Here is a 22,672-nt window from a genome sequence, read left to right on the forward strand (position 1 = left end):
AGTTTTAGAAAAGATTGCCAGTTTTTCTAACAGAAGAATATTTCCAAGCACATTGATAGGCTCTCAATTTACCAAAGTTTCCTGCAACCAAACTTTATCTTCTTATTGCCATCCATCAGAAATGCAGTCCTGGAATGCACAGGGTCTGGACAACAGGAATAGCCATTCTTTACACTTCCCCTTGGAAAACCATTAGCTATCCAGACAAGATCCTTTAACTCAACAGTCCACTGAAAACCCTCCATGGCACAAACTGGAGCCTCTATTTCATAACTCTCTCAGCCAAATCCAAGATAACAAGGTAGGTGTTTGAACACACTGGATTTTTGTTGCTTGGCCAAATCAGTCCCTCCTGTTCTTAAAGCCAGGACCAAGACCTGTGGTGTCACTCCACAGCCACCAGCACCAAGAGTGGTACCTCAAGGCTGGGAAGCCAAGCAACCAGAACAGCCTCACACACAATGAAAGCAGGGAGGGAAAAATACATTACTGTGTTTGGGGGTGCAGGATGAGCTAAATACAAGTATCTTAGACCATGTCTAGACTTCCATGTTCAGGTTTGGGGTCCAGGAAAGGCATCAATATGATCAATACCTGCCGAGCAAGTTCAGCAAAAAGACAACATAAAGGTCATCCAAACTTATCCCGGCTTGACTAACTGCTGCATTGGCTGAACATTCAGAGAGCAGCAGAGATCTAGGCCAGCCCACAGCTCTGCCCTGCCTCCTCAGAAACCCAGCCTACCTCCTGTGCTTCAGAGGAGGAAGGGCCTCCTGTCCAGGCTGCCTCTTCCCAGGTACAGCAGCCTCACACTGACAACCACACCTACAGTTAGCTTTCGTCCTTTTCCTCCTTACCCACAGCTTCCTCCGCAACGCTGCTAACACTGTTTCCCCCGAGTTAGCCCTTCCCAAAGTTCAGGAGTGCCCAGGTGAGGTGTGCATACCCTCCGGTACCCAAGCAGATAAAGACTGACTCAATGACGGCCGGGCTGGCCCCGGTACCGTGGGGAATGCGGAGGGGACGCACCCCAGGTGCGCACGGACCGTGCTGCCCCCAGCGCCCTCTGCCCCCGCCCACGCGCGGCCCTCCCGCTGCCCTCGCCCCCGCGGCAGCAGCAGCAGCAGCAGCAGCAGCGGCGGCGGGGCTGTGCCGGCCGGACCCCGCAGCGCGGAGCGGCACAGCTCGCTCGGCCGGCGCGGCGCAGGCTCCTCCCTTCGCCCCGCACGGTGCCACGGCCCGGCTGCGGCGGCGCAGGGCGCTCGGTCCCCGCCGCCACCTGCCCGCCCGCCCGGGGCCGCTCCCGCGCAGGGCGCCCGCGGCGAGGCGAGGCGAGGCGGAGGAGGAAGAAGAGAGAGAGAAGCAGGACGAGGCCCAGGCCGCCCCGGCGCTCCTGCCTCCCCCCGGCCCGCGCTTTGTCCGCGGCAGCCGCCGCCAGCGCGGATGCGAGAGCCGGTAAGCAGCACCGCCCTGCCCGCTGCGGGAGCGGAGCGGCGAGGCGCTGCCTCCGCCTCCGTCCATCCCGCTGCCTGCGCCAGCGGCCCCTGCGGGCACAGCGACAAGGGCCGGGACCCCTTCCGGGGCCGCGGCAGCGGGGCCGGTACCCGCTCCATCCGCTCCTCGGCCCGGCCAGCGCCCCGTCTCCGCCCCGGTGTCAGGTGCGGAGTCGCGGAGGCCTCTCGGGACGGCCCTCCTCCCTCCAGGGCAGGGCGGAACCCCGGCGGGAGCGGGGAGCGGCCCCGGCGGGAGCGGGAGCGGCGGGGGCAGCGCGGGGCGCCGGGGCTGTGCGGGGGGCGGCGGGCAGCGAGCCCGGCCGGCCGATCCTGCTGACTCCGCTGCGTCTCGCAACGGGCTGGTGGCGGTGTGGGGGGAGTCCGGAATGTGGCCGTGTGCTAGAGGCAAATCAAACCGATAACAGTGTTCTGGCTTTAAATTATTTCCGTATATATGTGAAAGATGGTCATTGGAACAGAAAGTGAAAGAATCTAAACCAGTAGAAATTGTGGTTGCCGAGCATCTGTAACTCTGTGATGAGCTTTTTCTGTTCATGTACTTGGTTTTGTACCTGCTTCCTTGTGACCTCTGTAGGATCTCAGGTGTCCTTCTGAAGTGCACTGAGGAATGTATCTCGCTCTTGCACATGCTGCCAGTTTCAGGAAGATGCCAAAAAGTCTCTTCTGGGGGAATTCCTCTTGATCTGGAATTATTTGTGTTTAATATGCACGTGGTTCTGAATGCTCTGAGAAGTCATGGGCAGGAAACCCCCCACCTTCTACTGACAATGGGAAGTAGTGAGATTATGAGATCTTGGAGACGCTGTACTTCCCAGGACATTCATTCCCCAGGTGAAGACCAGTTTGGAGAAAGTTCTATCTGCACAGAAGTGAGGTTTCTCCTCATTGCAGGCTTAAGTGGATTACTATCCAAAACTGTAGTTAGCATGTATCGATGAATTGCCTTAGACAAGCAAGTCCTAGAGAATAGGATATAGATGCAGAACTTCATTGAATATTCCCAGGAGAATGGAGCCCAGGTTTGTTGTTGTGGGTGCTGGTCAGGCAATTTACTCTGAAACAGATGAGTTTTCTCATGTACTAAATGCATTGCAGCTGGTATATTGCATGTCTAAGTGCTAAATGTTTGGATAACTAAACCAAAGGCCAGTGTTTACAAGTCTGGAGTTTTATAGATCACAGGATACTGTAGGAATGCAGGAAGCATTCATCCCAAATTCTATATAATTCTGTAGGTAGCAATTCCATAGTTGGGGGTCCTTGTGTGGGTGTGTGCGTGCAGAATTTTAAATGGCTGTAAGTGCAGGGAGGTATTTTGTAGCATTATGTTTAAAAATTGTTTTGATCAATCCTGCAGTCATTTGTATTACTTGATATTGCTCTGCAGACACTGTGAAAGCATTTCTTGTGTGGTTTTCTTTATGTGCATTAAACCTGCTGAAGGTTAGGCCTTAAGGCTTTTCCTGGAAGTTAATCACTAGGATCAGGAACAGTATAGCTCAAGGTGAGGGATGTTTTAAATTCTTCAGCTGCTGAGGGAATGGAAGGTGACTTGTGCATGAAGGCACTGAACAAATACCATATAAAACTAAGTTTTTGGTCTCTGTTTGCTGGACATGTATGAATAATGTTTTTTCTGGTTTTATCAGACTCCTGAAATTTTGTTTCTGCACCGAATGTTACACTTCAATTTTTGTTCTGAAAATTAGTCTGCTGCCATGTAAAGGAAGTCGTTGTCTATACAATTTTAATAAAATTAGAACATTTAGATTGTCATGCCAGGAAACATTTTCTGGTCATGCTTTCCATTATAAATAGAAGTATCAATCCATGAAAGAAAATTATCTTGCTTGTGCAGTTCCTGAACAATCCTTGTGCAGTGGCTTAGTACTGTTGTTGCAAAGAAATTCCTATTATAAAAAGCCAGCCTTGTCAATCTTGCCCAGGTGCTGATGCCTCTCAGAAGTGCTGTGAGTCAGGCAGCTCCTCAGACACAACCCTCTGCCTACCACTTCCTACTGGCAGCTCTGGATGAGTCACATTCAGCTCACAACACACGGAATTGCGTTATGGAAGCTGTGGGCTCTCCACACAATCAGCGTAGGAGCATCTTTTAGCATCTCTGACCCGTTAGCATCTCTGCACTGCTGTCAAAAAGCCTTCAGAGACATCTAAAGCTTGATGTTGGTAGAAAAAGGAGCTTGTATAGGCTGCAAAGATCAATGGGCTCATCCTGAGGGGAAAAGCAGATAATTTGAAAGGCTCAAAGGTAGACTGTGGGTAGCTGCACTGGGATGAAGCTGTTGGCCTGCAGGGGTACAAAATGTTAACCAGAAATCATCGTGCTCAGCTTTGATATTCTGGATCATTCAGCTGACTGTCAAACAGTCCTGTGAGCTGACTGTGTTACAGCCAGTGCTGCTATAAAACATGTGCTTAACACTGTCAATCTTAGAAACTTGAGTAAGAGAAATGAAATACTGTAACTATCCAAGTAGAACAAGCAGTCTAACGCTCACAGAATTCTTCTCATAGAACCAGATATTCCTCTTGTTTTTCCTGGGTCGTTTTTTGCTCATAGCATGTTACATCCTGAATCATGTGGAATAGGGCAGAAGGTCAAAGATTTCCTTATGAAATCAACTATGTTATTTTAATATAAACATTGTACAACAGAATCATGCCAGATAAAATGGTAGTTGTTCATATTGATTGATCACACTTCATCCTGTAGGTAATCTCACTATCCACTTCTTGCTTTTCCTTACTTAACCATTTGTGTACAAAACAATCAGAATCCTTTGAACTAATGCCTCCAATTATTTTTTTCTAGATATGAGGCCAAAAAAACAAGCTTCATTCTTTATAGGTACTTTAATAGGCTTCAAATAAACTGTGAATTTGTATGTCAGAAATATCAAATAAATTTGGCTAACTTTTATTTTGTCCCCTATATTTTGAGCTATAGAAAGTAAGACAGCATAAGAACTTGTCATCTGATAGAAACAGAAATTGATTGTTGCAGCCAGTTACTCACTCAATCAACAAGTGTCCTTGTTAGATGCTGGAGTCTCAAGTGTTCTAAATTGAGGTAGGATATATTTTGCCAGAAAAAATCATTGCTTTTCATAGGAAGAACAAGAAGATTCTTAACCCCTCTAGCCTAGTGGGACCCTGTTCCTGAGAGAAATAGGGATACAGATAGAAAAAAATCTGTGAAACCTAAGGCTTTGCAAGGAATCCTGCTTTCTTTGTTTTTCAGAAGTCTATGAAGTTGCAGGCCTCTGTGCTGATTTTAACCTCTCATTTGTTTCCCTTAGCAACACAGCTTCTTGTCTTCATGGTGGAAGTTAGTTTTATCACTGATGTAATGGGTTGCAAGTATCTCCTTTTTTCAGTATTTCGGTTGAATCATCAAAGAACAAATTGTATAAACCCAGCTCTTTCTTGTACTTCTGTCCTCTTCTAGGTTACTGTGCCCTGGTGCAATTTTCTTGGGGGATTGTTGTGGATTTCCCAAAGGAAGGAAATGGCACTGTTTTTCTACATCATGTCTAGAACATCCTTTTAGTGGGTCACTGGAAAGATGCTGTTCTGTGTTGCATAAGTAGTATTTCACTGACTGCCTAAGAAAGATTTTGCTTGTAATCCAAGACATTCTATCATGGTTGATATTTATCCATTATGTTAAAAATGTTTTTTTGCTAAAACTGAATGATGTCACTAAAGAAAGGAGGGGGGAGGAGGGATTGTGTTTTGTTTTAACACGAGAATCCACAAGAGCAAGAACTGTCATTTCATGAATGCATGTTTGAATGTTTAATATTTCCAGTCCATTTTTGAGGACATTCTCCTAAAAGTCACTAGTATCATTATAGACAGAGCTTGTTAATAAATCTGGAAGCAAGCTGTCATCTATACGTGCAGCTCAAATGCATAGAGTTATGTTGTAGTAGCACAACCATACTAATTGTTGATTTCAAAACAGCCTGCATAAAAATGAATGAGAAAATAGTTTCTAGACAGAGGTCTCCTCTGTGCTGTGAAGCAATAGGAGAGAGAAGCCTGTAGCTTCTCTGTAGGGAGCAGAAGTCAGGTTCTTGCCCGTGCCATGTTGGACATTATCTGCATATTGTAGTGGTTTATCGGAGTCTTACCAGAACCATTACCAATCTAATTTTATTACCATAGCTTCTTGATGCAGTAATGTTTGTATCTGTGCCAAGAGGAATGCTGTCCTTAGAAAACAGGTAGTCAATGATATTCAAGAAACTACACTGACTAATTGCAGTAGTCCAAATATTTGCAAAACAACTATAACAGTCTTCAGGGAATTAACTCAAACTTCATTTTGAAGTGGGAAAACAGATCCTTGTGTCACCTATTCTTTTTTTAGATGAAAATAAAGCTCAGTTTTGTGATGCAAGGTACAGCACTGAGTGGCCTAAGCATATAAGGCTTGGGTTTGGCAGACCTGTGCATGGAGGATCTTCCCTGCCCGTGATTTCTCCCTCTCAGTGCCCAAGCAGGTGAAGGTGCTACTGTCAATCCTCCACTGACACAGAGGAGCTCTAGGCAGTGTGCTGGGACATGGGAGGCATGGTCCTTCTCCAGTGAGAAAGAGGAAATGTTCTTGACCTGCTTCTAGGAGAGATGGTTGTATAGCTCAGCAGCTGCTCCTGGCAGTTAATGGAGCTTGGGAGGTGGTCTGGGAACTGGAGTTTAAATGGAGCTGTGGAGCTAAGGAGCACTGTCGAACTATGAGCTGTTACTGAGATGGGCTTTTCTAGAGCTCAGCTTAGTAGTAGCTATAAAGAGCAACTTCTCCATTGAAAGGCACAGGGTTTTCAGGAACTGGCTCCTCGCAGTGACTCCTTTAATGAAAGGCCATTCTGTTGAGTTTTGTGGATTGGGTATTTCCTCTGCACAAGAGAATCATCTTGCTGTGACATTCAGTGCTTTGTTGGGTTTTTTTCCCAGAAGAGACTGCTTACTATACCAGCTGAATCACTTGCTGTGATGATGAATGCTTGTTACAAAAAGCATGTTGACAGATGAATATGCTGTTTCTTTTTGGAGAGAACCAACAGAAGGCAGTTTGCTATTTAGGCTGGTATTTAGCATATTTATATATCAAACCTAAGTGTGTGTATATAAATAATCATGTGCTGTGCCAATACATGGCCTGGAATTTCAAAATGAGCTGAATGAGATAGGTGCCTGTATTTCTAATCTGTTTTTCACCAAATTCACTTGAGTATCCACTTCCAAGTACAGAATTTTAAGTATCTACTTCGTGGGTGACTTACTGGCATGAAATGGTCCTTTACTTTCATCTGGCAATTGCTGGTGTGACCTGTTTAAAGTTTGCTGAGACAACTTCGTTCCATTATGGGTAATTGAAAGGTGTTATTTGCACTTGCTAATTTGGCTATTTTAATGAGGACTGACCTCCTTATGGTTTGACATGCATCTTTATTCTAGGATTCTGTAATCATCACACTTCCTAGTATAGTAACATGAAGTATGATTGTGCTAACTTCTCATGGCAATATTAAAGTAAGCTTTTTCTTGCCACGGGATGGCTGCAGAACAGCTCTCTCAAGAGTAGATTCAAAAAGTAGAACAATACTACATTTCAGCTTCTATATTAGCAAATATTTCCAGATATACTTTAAGAATCCTGATCCCACTGGAGTGAAGTGAATGATTTTGGTGGGAACCTCATCTAGGCTTTGCATTCCACAAAAATATCAAACAAAATGATGAGTATTTCTGGAATAATCCACCTTTAAAAATATTCAGAGAATATATTATTGCATAGATTGTTTTTAACGTAATCTTTGACTGAAGAAAGTACTTTGGAACATTTTGTCAGTGATCTCTTTAACGAAATTTTTTTTGTAAGACAAATAATCAGAATATTGATAAATGTTGCTGGCAGCAGTGCAGTCCGTGTTATCATTAATTCCCTTGAAATTTAAAAACGTGTTACAAAGAGGAAACTCTTTCAAACTTTCAAGTTTCAAATGTTTGAAAGTAGCTAATGTTACAAAAGGAAAATTATATATATTTTAATAATATTTATGGAAGTTACTCGGTTACTTGTTTAAAAATCCAAAAGGACATTCAGCATTTCTCGTAACCTCTCAAGAACGAGCAACATTGCCTGTTCAACCTCTTCTGAAGAACTGAAGAGGGGAAAGCAGCCTCCAGATGACACCAAGGAGCTGAAATTCAATGCTAGGACTCTACAGTCAGTTTCTGGGAGTTCCTGATGCCCTGAGCTTGTCTTTGTGTCCTCTGTGGAGAGCTGGAGCAGCACAGCTCCCACTGGGGTGCCACAGTCCCTGTGGGCATCCTTGGGCAGAGCATGGTCCTGCTTGGCGTCCCTGCCTTGGTGGGGACAGTCACCTCCCAGAGCCAGGTTCTGTCAGGGAAGGACATTTCGGGGTCTGTCCCAGCAAGGCAGAGACACACTCCTTGTGCCAGGCTGTGCCCTGGCTGCTCTGCAGGCCTTGCAAACCCCACCCGTGCAGCTCCGGCAGCAGCGCAGCTGTGCAGCCGCGTGTGTCACCTCTCACCGCCACCCCACGCGTGTGTCACAGCGAAAGCCAGCAGGGCCCGGGCCTGTCGGGCTCTCTTGGCCAGCTCCAGCCCGCCTGGCAGCTGCCTGATGTGCCAGCATGCAGCAAACTGTGAGGGCTTGGGGAATTGGTGGTGAACTGGGATATTGCAGCTCTCGGAAGGGTTCGTTTGTGCATGCATTCCCCAGGTCTTCTCACACCACCTCTGTCTCATGAGCCTGCTCCTGAGGTACTTGCTATGCTTATTCTGTCTTCATGTACTACTCTTGGCGTGTACTTTCATTTAAAATTGCTCTTTCTGCTTTTCATTTCCCTGCTGCTTGGTACCATGCTTGTTAGCCTGAACAGAAGGAATCACTTTCAATGCCATTTAAAATGCTGTTTTTCTCAGTTTGCTCTGTTTTCTTGCAGCTGAATGGCTTTGATTTAATAAACCTGAATTTGTCAAGGAATAATGCATACAATAATAAGATGGGACATATGGGAAAACAAATGCTTTTTGAGGAGGAAATGGGATTTGATGAAAAGTGCTATTTCCAATGAAATCAAGAAAAATTTCTTAACCATTGGATAGATGTTAGATTATTCTTGTTATCTGGTAATGACTATCAGAAAACTCATAATTAGAAAAAAACCTTAATTTGAATGCTAAATGTCCTGGCATTTCTCCTCAAGCAAACATTACCTAAGTCCATCTAAGTTAACTGGAATGCCTGAAATAGTGAAGTAGAAAAATGCATCTTCACTCTTGGAGTTTTGAGCACTTTAGAGTATAATAGACTAAGACAGCTCCAAGCTAGCATTGGTATTTATCCCCTGTGGTTGAGGTTGGAGTGTAGTTCACTGTATTAGCATAAGCATTTTGTATGTTTGAGTATAATTAGTTACAGCTATACAGAGAGATTTGGTATTTGAATTTATCTTTACTCTTGTAAAGTGAAATATATTTCTGGAAAACAGAGTCACTTGCCAGACCTGGGCAATTTTTGTAGGAACTATACAAACTCTTAGGGTGCCCTTCCAAAGCCAGCTCATACCAATCTAGGACAGCACTGCCTCAGAAAGTGACAAACCTCTCTGCTTTGCTGGCTTCACGGTTCTGCCTGCTCCTTTGCTGGCAGAACCATGATTTGGAGAATGAAGTAAAAGTCCATTTAGTTTTAATTTGGATCAGCTACAGCTTGCCTTGAAATGGGTGGAGGCAGCAAAGTGAGAGCAGAAGGAAGGATGGTGAGGGTGAGGGGAGCCCCTGGCAGTGCCGTGCCCTTGGAGCAGCTGAAGGTGACTGTGAAGCTGTGCATGAGGAGCATTATGCACAGAGGCATTCCAGGCACCTGGCACACGTGCCTCTGGTGGTGGTTTCAGTGAAGCTTAACTCTCAGCTTTTAATCATTCATAATTCTGCCAGTGCGTCCACATGTTAATGATAATTTACTGGAGTGCACTCATAAGTCAGTCCACAATCTAAGTCAGTCCACAATCTTTATAGGAGTTCTTTTTTCTTAAGTTACACTGCCACTAATAGTGAATGTATTTGAATCTTATATAATATTTTTGTAAAAGGGATACAAATTCATCTTAGTATTTCTTCTTTATTTACAGTGTCTCGTTTTTAGCGTGTTCCTGAAACTAAATTTAAAAAGTCAGTTTCTTCTTTTATTTGCAGGCATTCTTCTGCTAGGCTCTTGCACTGTGACATGTCTTATGTCTGTTGCAGAGCTTCTTCATCCTTTCCAGGCTCTGACACAATTTTGAGGAAGTGTGACTTTCTGCTATTGCCAGATGTCTCTTGTTTAAAATACCTGGTATTACACTTTAAAAAATATTGAATTATGTTTATAATTTTAATACTCTTAGAGCCAGTTAAGTTGAGAAATATTTGCAAGTAAAGGGTTTCATGATGTCTTCCTGTGGCATTTCCAGAGAGATTTTGGTGGTGGAATACCATAAGCTTCTTTAATAAAGACCTCTTTGGGAGTACTGGCACCAAAAAAGCGCCCAAACCCCTAATTAGTGGCTCCTGTGTTTGCCACTTGCAATAACTTTTTTGCACTTGCCTACCAGCTGGACTGAAAGGTCTCCAAGGAGTGGTAACAGCTGAAAGAAGCATTTGATCCATATTCCATGTCTTCAGTGGGAAGCACCTCATGAGCATTGTCCTTAATGTCCATTTCCTCTCTAGGCTTTGCAGAAGGACTGTTAAGGGAGAAAGCCTTGGAAGCAGAATGAAAAACTGCTACAGAAAAGCTTTCTTGCCAGAAGCTGCTAAATGAAATAAGAAATTGGAAAGAAATACATTTCTGCACCTTTACTTTTGAATGATTTTTATATACATGAGTGACTAGGACATTTTGCAGTTTGTTATACTTGGATGCATGCTTTAGACCAAATCCATTCCTCCATTCAGGTATTTTAGCTGTCCCAGATGCTTCTAGGGGAAATAAAATTTAAAAGTCACAAGTGATGGATAAGTGAATGGATAAATATCTGTAAAATATATGCTTTTTAAGTCCTTTTTTGTTTGGTTGGTTGGTTTGGTTTTTGGTTTTTGTTCCTGAGTTCCACAAAGCATTTGCATGCAGAGTCTTACATTGAAGGTTTTATTTCTGCTTAGAATCTGGGCTGCAGGGCCAGAAGTCTGACACAAACTGTGCACTGGCCAAGCTTTTCGCTCTCTCCTTTTACAGCTTCCACATCTACAGGGCTTCAGTGAAGAAGGGCTTCAGGTGGAACAAGCCCTAAAGCAGAAAGTTTCTTGGAGTAGGCTAAAGCAGAAATATTTCCTTATCACTGTCCCATGGGGCCTTTCTGCAGTTTGTGAACAGGCTCTCCTGCCAAGGTGATCATTTACACGAGAGCTCCATCTCCGTAAAATTAAATGGTTTAGAGAACCATTTTAATTAGCACTGCAACCACAACAAAGATTGTTTTCTCAGATGTATAAGCCTTGCTTATTTTTTTTTGGTTACAAATTATGCAAGCAGTTTGAATACCTTAATTAGCAAAACTTCTTGAAAATGAATGGCACTAATGGTTAAAATTAAGGACTGATCTAATAGATAGTATTGCTTTTTGGAAGAAAAACGAGGAAGAGACAAACACAAAAATCAATACTTGAGAAATACAGCTATCTAAAAACACATTTGGGCTGTTTTCTTCAATGCAGAGTCCTCTGGCCTCTCTCTAGAGAGAGGTGTGCTGAGAAAATATCTTTGCTGAACCCACTCTATGCTTTTACAAAAGCATTAGCATGTTTATTGCAATCTATGAAGAGCCTATGACATGCAGGATCAAATCTGTTTAGACTGAGCACACAAGTGAAAAAACACATTAGGAACTTAATTTTCACATTTCCTGTGTAATTTGAGTATTTCATTCCTCTCTCAGAGTTGGATTTCCTTGTTTTGGTTTAGTTTCGTTTTGGGTTGTTTTTTTGGTGACCACAACATCTACATTTTATCTCTTTACTTGTTCAAAACTTTGCAAGGAGGAATTTTTATTAGTTGGCTCATCAGAGTTGATTGTATTTTGAGTGTTGAAACCAGCAAGCTGTGCAGGTGGAACACATGGTGTTTGAAATATTTTTCTGCTTTATAATACTGATACAAATTTGTGTATAAAGTTTTATTTCTCATAGTCTTAGCAGAAAATTAAGATATCAGATTCATACTTTTTATAAATATGTTTGTAAACATATGCTCAAGGAAGCATAGATTCTAAGTCCTCAAACTTCTGTGTTTTTCACTTAATACTTGAAAGTTAGAGGTGTTTTAAGTTGCTATAAAAATTGTAAAATTATTTATTGTGTTCAAATCTGCTGAAATAACCTTAGTACAGGTCAACTAGTTCACAACTGCACTGTAAGCCCTTATGCATTCCCAATTTAAATTCTAGACACCTGGTAAGTTTTAAATTATTATTAAATGTATAAGTACTGTGCCACCAAAGTAATGAGTGGGTGCTGGCATGCAAAGTTACTTGACATTTGAATGTATTTCTAATCTGAATGACTTATTTTTTCCAGCACACAACCACAATCAGCATATCTATATTCCAGCTTCCCTTGGTCTATTAAACCCTGAGGCATCTGGTGGCAAATACTGAGCTCAGGATTGGTACTGGCCTTTCAGTCAGATGGAGACTTTGGAGGAAAAGAGCAATCTCCTTGGTTTACAGGCAGACAACAACATGGAGCAATCATTCACTGTCAGCTCCTTGGTATGTATTACAGAAAAATGTTTCAGTGGCTGAGCAACTTTTCTTTCCATTAGAATAAATTTCAAGAGAGCAATTTAGCAGTGGTGGCTCTCAGCTCCATGGATCTTTTCCTGCATGCTGCCTGAAAGTTTTGTTGGAATTTATTATATTTCTGTATGTGTGATTTATGGGGTGTCAGCAACCAGATTTTTAAGAAGTTGAAATGAGCATTTTAAATAGAAAGAGTAAAAAAATTCATCAAAGAGGGAAACAACTTACAGTAGCCATTTGTTTATTTATTAATTACCAGGAAGGTAATGACATAGGCAGCTATGGTTCTTCTTCAGTAATTAGTTTGAACTTCTTAGTCTTTAACAGCCTCATTTAAAACTGGAAATGAAGATTTGAAGTGAACTGTTGACTCACCAGAGGAACTTATTGCTCTTTGTTTCCTGAACTATTTCTAGCAGTCAAATGCTATACATCATGTAATAGGAGTCTGAGTGTTCAGGACATCCATCAGATTATTTCAGTAACTTAAGACAGAACCTTGTAGAATTCATGTGTGGGAGCTTTTAAAGAGGACACACTTTATACTGCCTTTGGTAATTTCTACAGTAATTTACTTAATTTTTTTTTTCCACAGGTATTTTCCTAATTTTTTCCCTTTTTTGTTGTTGTTGTTGTTTTTGGAGGGAATAAAATCGCTTTTCTTTTTGATCACAATTACTTGTGATTGAGAATATGTTATAATGTTTCAACTGTGGCTAGAGGTGGAGTAACCAATGCCTATTTTCAGAAAAATACTAGCTGAATATTTCCCTTGAGCTTCTTGACTGAGACCACTTGCTGAAAGTGGAACGGAATATACTCTTATCTAACAAGACTGTTCATTTTCAGAGAAAGCTGGTGGCTATTCCTGACCACACAGACATCTCAGTGAGCCCCGAGGAGAGAGTGCGTGCCCTGAGCAAGCTGGGCAGCAACATCAGCATCAACGAGGACATCACCCCGCGGCGCTACTTCCGCTCGGGGGTGGAGATGGAGCGCATGGCCGCTGTGTACATGGAGGAGGGCAACCTGGAGAACGCCTTCGTCTTCTACAACAAGTTCATCACGTAAGAAAGCAGATCATCAGCCATCACAGCTGATAATTCTGAGCAAACTGAAATGGAGAGCTGCCCTGAGAACCCCTTTACACCACAGTTCTGACTGTGGTCCACTAGGAGACCCTTTAGACAAGGAGAAGTTTGTTTAGGGTGTTCTTGCAGAGCAGCTCTGTTCTCTGGAGATATTTTGCACTGAGCGTGGGCTTTGTTAAAACTTCCTGCCACCTCTTCATGTGGTTGTCCTATCCATGTGTGAACTGCAGGCATGATTTAACCTAACAGACAGAGGTTTGAGTTTACTCTGCCAGGCCATACCAGGAGCACTGTTGCCCCCAGATTATTCTTTATATGTCATGATATTGGTTAAATACAATTTTTGACTTTAAAAGCAATGTTTAAATAAGATTTCTAAGCCATTAGTAGTTATGTCCTATGAGCATCTGCTGATCTTAAGGATGGTAGTATTGCACAATAATTAAAAAAGCATGAGAAAAGTGTTTTCTTGCTTTCATTTTACTTTTTTCCCCCAAAAGGATTAAATATAATTTATTGTTTCTTATAGGAATAAATGCAAAATCTACAGTGTATGTGCATGATTATTCTCCTTACCACAAAAGAGCAAATCTAGCCAGCTTTCATTACAACTCTCAAAATAGACAGCTGAAAAATATATCACTGGCAGATTTAAACTTTTAACCTAGCTAGTTTTGCTGTAGAATTGATTGGTTTGTTTTATTACTTCAGAAAGGTTTGGGGCTTTTTTAATGTGCATATTTTAAAATTGTTGTAAAGGAAACATCCTTTCTCCCTCCTTATTTTCCTCATACTCTGAAAACTAGACCAAACCTCTCTTAGCCCACCTGTTTTCTTTTCAAATGCATCTGTCTCTATAAAAAGAGGGTCTGGAGGTGAATATTGTGCAAATTGCTAAAAGAATGATAGCAGCTGTGCATTACAAACTCCTTGCAGCTGAGTGTTGCCATAATTTATCTGTGCAGCTTGATCTGGAAAAATTACCTGCTTTAGTGACAGTGTTTCATTCTTGTCTTCCATTGGAGAGTCAGCATTTTGGCTAAGAACAGATAAAGAGAGTAGAAATAAGATTTACTAGCACTGACTAGAGTGGAGGGTGGTTTGAGGGATATTTTTAGATGCTGGCTGCTAGTTAGCCCTTTTTTTTAACCTAACCCAGTACTAATGGAAACTGATATATATCAGATGTGGAAAATAATCTCCTGTCCTTATTCTGTGTGTCCCATACAGGTCCATACCATAATGTGTTAATATAAACACATGTGTAGAATCCTGGTCCAAGTCATCTGGAATTCAGTGTTTAACAGTTATGTGAAACTGATTTTTCTGCCAGCATGCAAGCTATTATGGATATTCTTCTGACTAAACACATGCATGTTTAATTTTCTAGGTTGTTTGTAGAAAAGCTGCCCAGTCACCGAGACTATCACCAATGTGCAGTACCAGAAAAACAAGATATTATTAAGGTAGGGTTATGGTTCCCTGGTATTTATGAAATGTTTTACTCAGAGCCTCTTCATTTTTCCCAGCCCATATAGGCCATAGCTTCTTTTTCTCCAGAGCACCCATAGCAGCCATCACAGCTTCAATTTCTAATACGTTTCTCCACTACTCATACATCTTTTATTTTGGAAATTAAATTATTGATCTAAAATGTGAATGAGAATGGTCTGAATAAGTTGGTAGGTTGTTGGGAGCCCAGGTACATCTATTTTTGAAAGTTTGCATATTAAAAATGCATATGTTAACAGTACTTAGCTTGATTCTGGTCCCAATATGTGAATGGATAATGGTCCAAACTGACTATTGCAAACAGAAGGAGAAATGTGTGGCATTACTGATGCCTGTGCAGTATTTGCTTACTCTGCTAAATAAGTAGAGTATATTTTTTTCTTTACTACCATATATGTATTTACTTCATTTTTACCAGTTTTTTTCCCTCCACTTCCATACAAAATAGTTTTATTTTTGTTTTTTTCCCCTCTAGAAAATAAATCCTAAATAAATTTTAAGTATAGCCTTATACTGAACTTAAAACAGCTGGAACTGCCCAGTGAGAGTTGCTAGTAGGACCATGAGTGTCTCTTGCTCTATGCCCCCATGTTTGCTTGCTTTCTCTACTGTTAAACTGAATGTTTTACTCAAAACCAAAACCATCCATGCCGAAGTTCTGACTGTGGTCCACTAGGAGCACATCCCTACTGAGAAAGGGCATCTAACATTGCTTTCTCCTGTGGCACTCAGCAGGATTAAGTACATGGTCGCTTTTCCTCCCTTGCCTCTGAATTATTTTGTAGTAGCCTTCGAATAAGTAGAAAGCATTGGGAATTGGTTCTGTTTTGTAAGAGATGTTGTTTTGCCAGGTCTGTGACAGAAAGCTACAGGTATAACTACCTCTTCAAAAAAACCTTTTTTTTCCCCACTTGGAAATGGGCATATTCAGATGTATTTCTGACTGGGAAGCTCCAGAGAAAAATGCAATGATCCTACCTGAAACTCTCTAAGCTGGTCTTAGCATTTTTGTAAGAATTATGCCTACAACAAAAACATTAGTCATCACACTCCTATTAAACAAAACAGAGATAACACACTCCTACTAAAAGGACTAATCTTTCCTTGAGATAAGAAGCAGCCATGTCACATGTTTCACTAATATAAATCAATAGATTTATTGAAAACAATGTACTATAGAAGTTTCATAAACTGATGATATAGTGTGTATTTTCTCTTTTGCCTTTTTTTTTTTTCCTGTGAGGAGAGCAGGTTATTTTCTGGTTTGTATTTTTTAAAAAAATCTGTGTTACAGCTGAGTTTGTTTTCCAGGTGGCTCTTTTAAAAAGTGAAAAGTAAACTTATTTATCTTTTTCCCCATCCCACCTCAAAGAAATTGAAGGAGGTTGCATTCCCACGGACAGACGAACTGAAAAGAGATCTTTTAAAAAAATATAACTTAGAATATCAAGAATACATGCAACACAAAGTAAGTTTTATATGATTATTAAATGTTGACATGAATATTTTTCATATAAAACTTGAAAATTAAGCACTAAAATGCCAGTTTTAGAAAAACCTAATAATTTCCTGAGCTGCTTAGGAATGACATTTCATTTCTTCTTGAGAATCAGCTGGTCATTTAAAAATAAGTAATGCAAATGTGTGCTAGGAAGTACATGTGCTGCTATATTTACTTAATAAGTGTCTACAAAGATCCAATTAGGTTTTTGGTATACTCTGATTCTGCCTTATAAAGAGAATGAAATTGATACTCATGTCAGTAAGTGGAAAAGATTCCTTGGCTCCAAATGTGCTCTACTTTGAATTGAGATTGAAGCCACTGAAAACAGAATCTATATCTTAAACCCTTGACTTGGAAAAAGCATCCGAGAAGCATATTTTTTGTTCCATCCATCAATGCTCTGTTTTCCATCCTACCTTTGGGGATATAGTTGTATTTTCCAGTTCAGTAACCAGGTTCCAAAAGAGTTCCTTTTTAATGACAGGATTTTATGGTTTTATTGAACTGTTAGATTGCTCCTTTCCTTCCATTTTCCCTAGCATTTTTGGTGTTCTGAGAATGTCACTATGTTGTGTATGTTTCAGAACAAATGTAAAACTGAATTTCTGAAGAAACTGGAGCACCAAAAGCTAATAGAGGCAGAGAAGAAACGAGTCGCACACATGCGGCAGCAGCAGCTCGAATCAGAACAGTTTCAGTTCTTTGAGGATCAACTTAAGAAGCAAGAGCTAGCTCGAGATCAGAAAATCAAAGAGAGTGTGGTTATGTCTGAGCAGATAGATGGAAGTATGCTGTCTTGTGTTTCTGTACCAGAGAACAGCTCCTTATCTGCAGCGCTGCTGGAGAAAAAGGAGAGGCGCGGCACCTCTGGCTGCGCTGGACATTCGCCGCCCGTGGAACGGGTCTTAAAGCCAGCAGCTACTCTAGGTGCTGTTCAGAGTAAGTGCAGGCATTTCTTTTTTCCCTATTTTATTTTGTCTACCTACATATGTCTTTTTTCACTGTGAGGATGCCCATACTGAAATAACCGTGAACAGGTTTGTGCAAACACAGCAGTTCCTTATAGTTGCTTCATTTTAAGAGGGAGAGTTGCACAGTTTCATGTTTTCCAGTTGAGTAACAATGGATGGATACAGAGATTGAGATTTAATATTCCTGAGAAATGAAGTCTGAATCTTTCCATGGGCTTCAAGGGAACAGAAACAGAACCTGCAGTGGTTTCCACTGGAAAGCCCTGGCCTGGGAGATGGTCCCAGCTGACTGTCACCTCAGGGACAGGCTAGAGAGTGTATCTTGTGGGTTGGTGCCTTCAATTTAGATGAAGTACTTGTCCTGTAGATTTGTTCTCATTAGAAGTCTATGATGTGGTAAGTATAATTCTTCCACTTGTAGTAATATACTATAATATACTATAATATACTGTGTGTATTTCTTTATTTTGGGGATCTTCATTGTGTTAGCTGCTAGCTGTAAATGCCTTTTTATCTCTCTCTTCTTTCTCTCTCTCTCTTTTTTTTCTTTTTTTTTTTCTTTTTTTTTTTTTTAATTCTTGGTTAGCTCAATTGGCCGAAGCACTCAGAGGTGTCATTTTGCCCAGGGATCTCTGTCACAAATTTCTGCTGCTGGCAGAGGCAAATACAGTAAGAGGAATAGAGACATGTGGAATTCTCTGTGGAAAACTGGTACAGTTTAAGCCTCATATTTTTATGGGGAAGACATACTTGATAGTGCTGTAATATCCTGTGATGTATTGATTTCAGAGCAAAAGCAGATATAAATGGCTAGCCTTCCATGTAATGAACTTCATATTGTAACCTGAATGGTCATTTCAGCACTGTGGGCTTGCTTTACTGGGGAAACATCTGCTCAAAGTATGCTGCTATTGTTGTAAAGCCTAGCAAGTTTTTCAGCATGCTGTACAGTACAGCCTTTTTCGAGTACTTTCTCTGGCATTCATCTAAGGTAAGTGAGGTTTAGTTACAGGACAATGAAATATAAAGACTGCCAGAATCCACTGGAGTCATCAAATGAATAATGGCACAACAAAACAGAAATCCCATCATCAAGCTGTAGAACGTTTGATTTTCAGGCTGTTTTTTTTTGCTTTGACCTAGATTACACTTAATGTCCTTTGAGAGCAGGGAAAGATGGCATGGCTGATGCTGACATGAAGAATTTTAGGTGACCCCAAGTGTATTTGAACTGCATGAAGGGAAAGAACAGCAGTATTAGTCTTTTTTCACAGAAAATCATGATAGTTTTCTCAAAGCTCTTTTATGTCTTTTTAATTATTTTAAAGGACAGTCTTTTCACACTGATCACTGAGAGCAGTTCAATACAACAGCCTTGTCTTGTGACTAATACTACCCTGTATGCTTTTATGATAAAATGCTAAGGCATATTTTTAGGTATAGTGTGTTGGTAGAGCTGCACTGGAATCAGTGGAGCTGTACTGTTTTGTTAGCTGACATCTTTCAGATTTTGATTCAGCATTTATTCCTTAGGCAGTCTGTTCCACCCTAAGTCAATGTTTGTTTTGCAGACTCATAATGAATTTACTATTACACATGTAATAGTGCCAAAGCAAACTGCAGGACCAGACTACTGTGACATGGAGAATGTGGAAGAATTATTTGGTATTCAGGATCAGTATGATCTCCTCACTTTGGGTTGGATCCATGTATGTATGACTCATAGATTCTGGTTTTCTTATATTGGCTCTACATACTATGTAAAAAAAAAAAAGAAACAACTGGAGTAATACAAATTTGCTTACTGAATACAAATTGCAGTGATGTAAATAAGCACTCATGTTCTCCACAGAGAACTCCTTAATACAATTGAGGCATCCTGTTGACACAATGGGCCTACTTTTGCTGGTGCAACTTTTTTAAAATGTTGATTTAGGGGTATTTTATTACTTTCTAATGCCATATTCAAAAGTCATGGAGGGGAGTACTGTGTTGTTTAAACTTAATATTAACTTTTCTCTTAGGGATTTTACACAATTAAGTCATTTCTGTTTGTCTTATGCTTCTTCATTCCACCTTTTCCTCCCCATGATCAGAAAATTGCTTGTATATCTGATTGTGAACATGCCTCCATGAAACTCATCATGAAAAGCCTTCTTTTCTCCATGTTGAACACTGTAGAACAATATAGACCCTGGGCTAAAAAGAGCTTTAGAAACCAGCCTGGGGAATTACTGATCTTTCACTTGTAACAAATTATTTTTCCTTCTTAAATGTATGTTGACCTTGATCTGTAAGAAATATTTCATGATGTTGAGTTTTCCCTTTCTTTTTTGTAGACACATCCAACACAAACTGCATTCTTATCCAGTGTTGATCTCCATACTCATTGTTCTTATCAGCTAATGTTGCCAGAGGCCATTGCAATTGTTTGTTCACCAAAGCATAATGAGTAAGTTCAGATTTTTAAGTAATATTTTGGTATTTTTCCGTGCTTCTTGTCATAAAATCTGATCAAATGCAAAGGGTACATGCCAACTCAGATGAAGGGCATGAACATTTTGCTGTGACTTTGTTTACTGTAAGTAGCCTAGACTTGCATTTCAGTCAGTCTCTATGCACAGCATTGTTTCTCTCCTCTTCCCTCCACAGACGCAGGTTTTAAATTTTATTTTTTATATATTCTGCTCAACAAAGTAATAATTACAGGAGCTATTCTTCTGGAGTACTCATAGCCAATGCCCTACCACAGATCTGTCTTCATTCTGTCTACTTAAGAGTGTGGAGGGAAGTTAGGCTTATTTCTCTAGAATGATGTGAAAATTGCAGTTTACAAAGCAGAAGGGTAAAATTCCCTTTTTTGATAATAAGGATTTATTTTTGAATTTAATGAATTACAAACTATGTATCTGGAAACAAACTAGAATAGTGCAAATATTAATGTGAAGGCTTGTAATAGAACAGGTTTCCCAGAGATGTCATGAAGTCTGCATCCTTGGAGATATGCAAAACATGACTGGACGTGGTCCTAGCAGCCTGCTCAAGGTGATTCTGCCAGAGCAGGGGGACTGGACCAGACAGTCTTCAGAAGTTCCTTCCAGCTTCAACAAATTTGTGATTCTCCTTTGGTGTGTAGTGTGCATTTCTTCAGCCTTTCCTGCTGGCCTTCTGCCTCAGTAGATGTGAATCCTGTCCTGGTTGCCTGACTTCCTAAATGGGCCCTTCAGGTGGCATAGCTGTGAATACAGACTGAGAAGCAAGGGCACAAGCACCAGCATTTCTAACCCTGAGCATGCTTGCATACCTTTCCAAATTTCTGCTCTTAAAGTCTCTCTCACAGTTGATGCTGATACCCTGTAACCAACTCTAACCTGTAATATTTATATGGTCAGGTGCTGCCCTGTGGGTAATAGGTTCTCTTTGCAGAAGGATGGCATTGTAACGTTTTATTCAATACTTAAGGACTTGCAGCAGTGCATTTTCTAATGCTTTGTGTGATTACCTAAAAGAGTGGGGAGGATGTGCTCCTACTAGTACATTTACACAGCTGTCATCTTTTAAGTTGCCCTGGGTGAAGTGCAATCCAGAACATGCAAGTTTCTGGTTTGCATCTGTTCCTGTGTGAACCAGCCTTATCCCTCAGTGGCCTAACCTGCCTAACAGGAACAGCACCAGTACTGGGATCCTTTTTGTCCCCTTCCCCTCATCATCTCTTCCTTTACAGGAGCACAACTCCCCTTGATTTAAAATACCTTTAAAAACCCAGCTCAGCCAGGGCTCCTGTGTATTGAAGGTCACCAAGCACCTTCCTGTTGTCCTTCTTCTAAGCAAAGCAATTTGTGTGTGAAACCTTGGATGTGTACTATGAGAGCAGTGTGTAACAGGAGTTTCATGTTCTGCTTTTCAGCACTGGCATCTTCAGACTGACTAATGCTGGCATGCTAGAAGTTTCTGCTTGTAGAAAGAAGGGATTCCATCCACATACAAAGGACCCTAGGTTATTTAATGTAAGTATATAATTCAACACAGTTTTTACTATTCAAAACTCTTGACCATGGCTCTGCTGCAAACAGAAACTTGAGATTAGATTTCTTAATAATTTTCCCCGTTTTACTAATTCATTACCCTTAGTTCACTGACCAAGGTAGACATCAGGAGACTACTTAAGCAGCCATGAGGTGAGTGTTACAAGCTGCCATTCAGATGGTGGTTAGTTACTATCAGTCACCACTTTTACCTGCTTTCAGAAGGAGCAAAACTCATATTTTCAAACGGGAGTTACTCTTGAGCTCTTCGGTTTTTAAGCAATGAATCAGTTCATCTCTCCAATTTTGGTGCCCCAGCAAAACATCCCAGCTGCTTTAAAGTGCAGCTGTAAGTAGGTTAAGTCCTATTTCCTTCATTGCTAAAAGTTTGCCCTGGCTTCTCTGAGCATTTCTCTGTAACTGGTGTATCTTTTGATGTTTCAGTAGAATAATGGTGTGTGTGTGGCTGAACAGTACAGTCAGCCAGAACTGTCTTCCAGCTAACACTGGCATTTCTGATAAGAGCCTTTACCTTTGAATAATTAAGTGTTTGGTTTTTTTCAATGAGGTTCACTTCAAATACAGAAGCGTCTCCTATAGATTAAAATAAAATTACCCAATACAGAGAAGTCATGCTGAGAGACATTGGAAATTACTGTGTTGTCAGGCTCTCTGAATGTCAGCATTAGGCCTCAAAAGGAGAGGTCAGAGATTTTTGTTTTGTTCTGTTCTTTCATCATTAAGTGTAGGGATAATGAGAAGGTAGTCCAGCTCTGAAAAATGTTAAGATTTTGTGTTCCAGGTAGGTTCTTTTCAGTGGTCTTTTACACATGTAGTTCATGGATGAAGTTACTAGGTATTTTACTGAGATTTCTGAGAGTAATGTGTTGACTTCCTCTGCAGCCATGTACCCATGTGGTTGGGAAAGACATAAAGATAATCGTGCTGGATCTGAGGTGATACGGATGAACCACACCAATGCACTCTACAAAAGGCCAAAAGAGAAAAATGAATTCCTGTTTTTTCCTACATTTTCAGAAATTACTTTTATATTTATACATTTTAGATTGAATGGTTTGATATTTATTGCTCTAGCCTGTTTTGGAGTTATTTTGTTGCTCTGTCAAGATGGAGTTCAGTGGCATTAACCCTGAATCTGTAAACAAGTCTCACCCATAAAACAAAACAATAAAATGAACTTCAAACTACAGTAACTGTGT

General features: G+C 40.9%; 1 protein-coding gene across 7 annotated transcripts; it reads left to right on the plus strand.

Annotated features, from left to right (window-relative positions):
- Nucleotides 1–1,254: 1,254 nt before the first annotated feature.
- STAMBPL1 (STAM binding protein like 1) lies at nucleotides 1,255–22,662 on the plus strand. 7 transcript variants are annotated; one of them, XM_036385359.2, is made up of 12 exons: nucleotides 1,257–1,455; nucleotides 10,789–10,940; nucleotides 12,126–12,319; nucleotides 13,199–13,416; nucleotides 14,831–14,906; nucleotides 16,325–16,420; nucleotides 17,041–17,395; nucleotides 18,014–18,138; nucleotides 18,999–19,136; nucleotides 19,767–19,879; nucleotides 21,335–21,434; nucleotides 22,356–22,662. In XM_036385359.2, exons 3-12 carry the CDS (start codon nucleotides 12,236–12,238, stop codon nucleotides 22,410–22,412), a joined length of 1,362 nt encoding a protein of 453 aa, XP_036241252.1. In that variant the 5' UTR covers nucleotides 1,257–1,455; nucleotides 10,789–10,940; nucleotides 12,126–12,235; the 3' UTR covers nucleotides 22,413–22,662. The 7 variants fall into 7 exon arrangements, with proteins under 7 accessions (XP_036241258.1, XP_036241252.1, XP_036241255.1 ...); XM_036385362.2 differs by having other exon boundaries at nucleotides 12,159–12,319; XM_036385361.2 differs by lacking the exon at nucleotides 1,257–1,455 and adding an exon at nucleotides 8,998–9,906.
- Nucleotides 22,663–22,672: the final 10 nt, after the last annotated feature.

The sequence above is a fragment of the Molothrus ater genome, chromosome 8 (genome assembly GCF_012460135.2).
Source record: "Molothrus ater isolate BHLD 08-10-18 breed brown headed cowbird chromosome 8, BPBGC_Mater_1.1, whole genome shotgun sequence".
Taxonomy (NCBI): Eukaryota; Metazoa; Chordata; class Aves; order Passeriformes; family Icteridae; genus Molothrus; species Molothrus ater.

Coding starts and splice junctions, on each gene's coding strand:
- STAMBPL1 (XM_036385359.2), top strand. CDS start 12,236: ATGGAGACTTTGGAGGAAAAGAGCAATCTCCTTGGTTTACAGGCAGAC. Junction 13,417..14,830: donor TTCTACAACAAGTTCATCAC/GTAAGAAAGCAG, acceptor TTAATTTTCTAG/GTTGTTTGTAGAAAAGCTGC. Junction 19,880..21,334: donor TGTTCACCAAAGCATAATGA/GTAAGTTCAGAT, acceptor TCTGCTTTTCAG/CACTGGCATCTTCAGACTGA.